Consider the following 2,181-nt stretch of genomic DNA (forward strand, 5'->3'; position numbering starts at 1 on the left):
TTTTTTTTTGCCTTTTTGAGACAGGGTCTCACTATGCAGCTCAGACTGGCCTTGAGCTCACTTTGTAGCCCAAGCAGGTCTTGAACTCACAGCGATCCTCCTGCCTCAGCCTCTTGAGTGCTGGGATTATAGGCGTGTGCCACCACATGCTGCTGTACATTATTCTTGATCGTTTATATTATTGAAATTTTACTTGTAGTTTTCAAAGAAGAATGGAGGAAAATATGATGCTTGCTACTGTGGAAGACACTGTGGAGTACCACCTATTCCTGATACCAGATGAATCAAAGGACCCAGAAAAACGCAGAGAGATTCTTGAGAAGTATATTGAGAGAATAATGACCCAGTTTGCACCTATGCTGGCTCCCTATATCTGGCAGAATCAACCTTTTAATCTCAAATATAAACCTGGCAAAGGTAAATAGTTCATTCATTGTTGTGAGAAATGTTTTGTATCTTCAACTTTTTAGATTAATGTTCCTTGCCCATATTCAGTTAAGCCCCTAAACTTAATGTTAAATTCATATTGATAAAAATTATAGTAGTCATTATCTTAGGAACTGGCTTATACTAAACAGTAAATTCCTGGCTTTTATTTTGAACTTTACTTACTACTCCATAGTGTATCTAAGGGCCCATGCTAAACAGATTTATATATGGCTTACTTAATCATAGTTGCTTTTGCTGTTACTCAGTGCTTATCTTGATAATGTATTCAGTAGGCTGCCTTGTTTCACATAGTTGTTTTGGTAAGGATCTAAGAGTATGTTTGCCTTGCTTATAAAGAGAAATAATTGGATTTTATGATCAGCTTTTGCCTCTCAGGAACATTCTGAGCTTCCTTCGCTGACTAGCTGTGTTTTGGTATTTGAGACTTGACCCCTAGCAAAATATGGAACTCTGCCCTATCATTTCTCACAGCTTTGTGAAAATGGATAGTGACCAAGGCTGTGCTCACACAGTAAATTCTGTGAAGTCTTGTAGCATCCAGAGCTTGGCTTCGTGTGACACTGTCAGTCTGGCATACAATTAAAGCCTTATCTTTGGCTAGCAATTGCTAAATGTATTTCTGGTATTGATTTCCTTGAACATGTTCAGCGGAATACTTGTGACATTTGGCAAGAATACTGTCACATCAACACAGCACAGCTTACCTGTGCTCTAGAAAATAATTTTTATCCTATGTTTTCTCAGTTGCAGTGGTACTGCCATATACCCAAGCTACCAATCATAATGTTATTATTTCAAAATCATATCATGTCCAATAAGGCACTAAATCCTGGTGTAATAATCTTTTTTTTTTTTTCCCAGCACCAGGAATCGAATTCATGACCTTCTGCTTGCCAGGCAGGCACTGTGCCGCTGAGCTAAATCCCCAGTATCCCCTCTTTCTTTTTGTCTTTTTGAGACAGGGTCTCGCTATGCAGTTCAGGCTGGCCTTGAACTCACTTTGTAGCCCAAGCTAGCCTTGAACTTGCAGTTTTAGCAATTATCAAGTCATGGTCAACCCTGCCCCCAACCAGTAGGCTCCTAGATTATTTTAAAACAAACCCTCAGGCTCATATCAAAAACTCATGCAGATTTCAATGCCTTCTCAGTTAAAACAATCAAAATACCCCCACATAACATACTTTAAAATTTTAATAATTCCTTACTATCATCAGATATTCAGTAAGTGTTCACATTTTCCCCAGTTGTCTCAAAATATTTTTTATAGTTTACTAAAATCAGTATACAAACAAGGTCCATATATCTTAATCAGATGATACGCATCCTAAGCCTCTTTTGATGTATAAGCCTCTCTTCTGTGTTTTTCCTTGTAATTTATTTGCTGAAGAAACCGGGTAGTTTGTCATGAAATCTCCCAACTGCCTGGATTTTGACAACTGAAACCCACTGGTGTTCATTAACAGTTATAAAGAGCCCTTCCCAGTCCTCCTCACTGCCCAGAAGTTTACATTTGTAATCCCGTGAAGTTATTGGAATTCTAGAGAGTCAATTCCAATCTACCACTTTCAGTACAACCCATGGTGACAATAAAGACACTAAAGCATATTTGTAGTTACGGGGAGCCAAGGGTCCTAAATCCAACCATGATGATGGCCATCGGGAACAAAGGCCTCCACCCAGGACCGAACCCAGTTTTTATTCATTCGTGAAGAAGGGAGTGGCTTGAGGATG

The 2,181-nt window shown here is 39.0% G+C and overlaps 1 protein-coding gene across 1 annotated transcript in view; it reads left to right on the forward strand.

Moving 5' to 3' along the window:
• Positions 1 to 2,181, forward strand: part of Ecd (ecdysoneless homolog (Drosophila)) — a 29,145-nt gene that overhangs the window by 1,646 nt on the left and 25,318 nt on the right. The window contains exon 2 of the mRNA XM_005389989.2: positions 200 to 417. Coding sequence (XP_005390046.1) covers positions 213 to 417 — 205 coding nt within the window. The 5' untranslated portion in view covers positions 200 to 212. The remainder of the gene's footprint in view (positions 1 to 199; positions 418 to 2,181) is intronic.

Source organism: Chinchilla lanigera, unplaced genomic scaffold (genome assembly GCF_000276665.1).
Source record: "Chinchilla lanigera isolate Chin_1 unplaced genomic scaffold, ChiLan1.0 scaffold00036, whole genome shotgun sequence".
In the NCBI taxonomy this organism is placed as follows: Eukaryota; Metazoa; Chordata; class Mammalia; order Rodentia; family Chinchillidae; genus Chinchilla; species Chinchilla lanigera.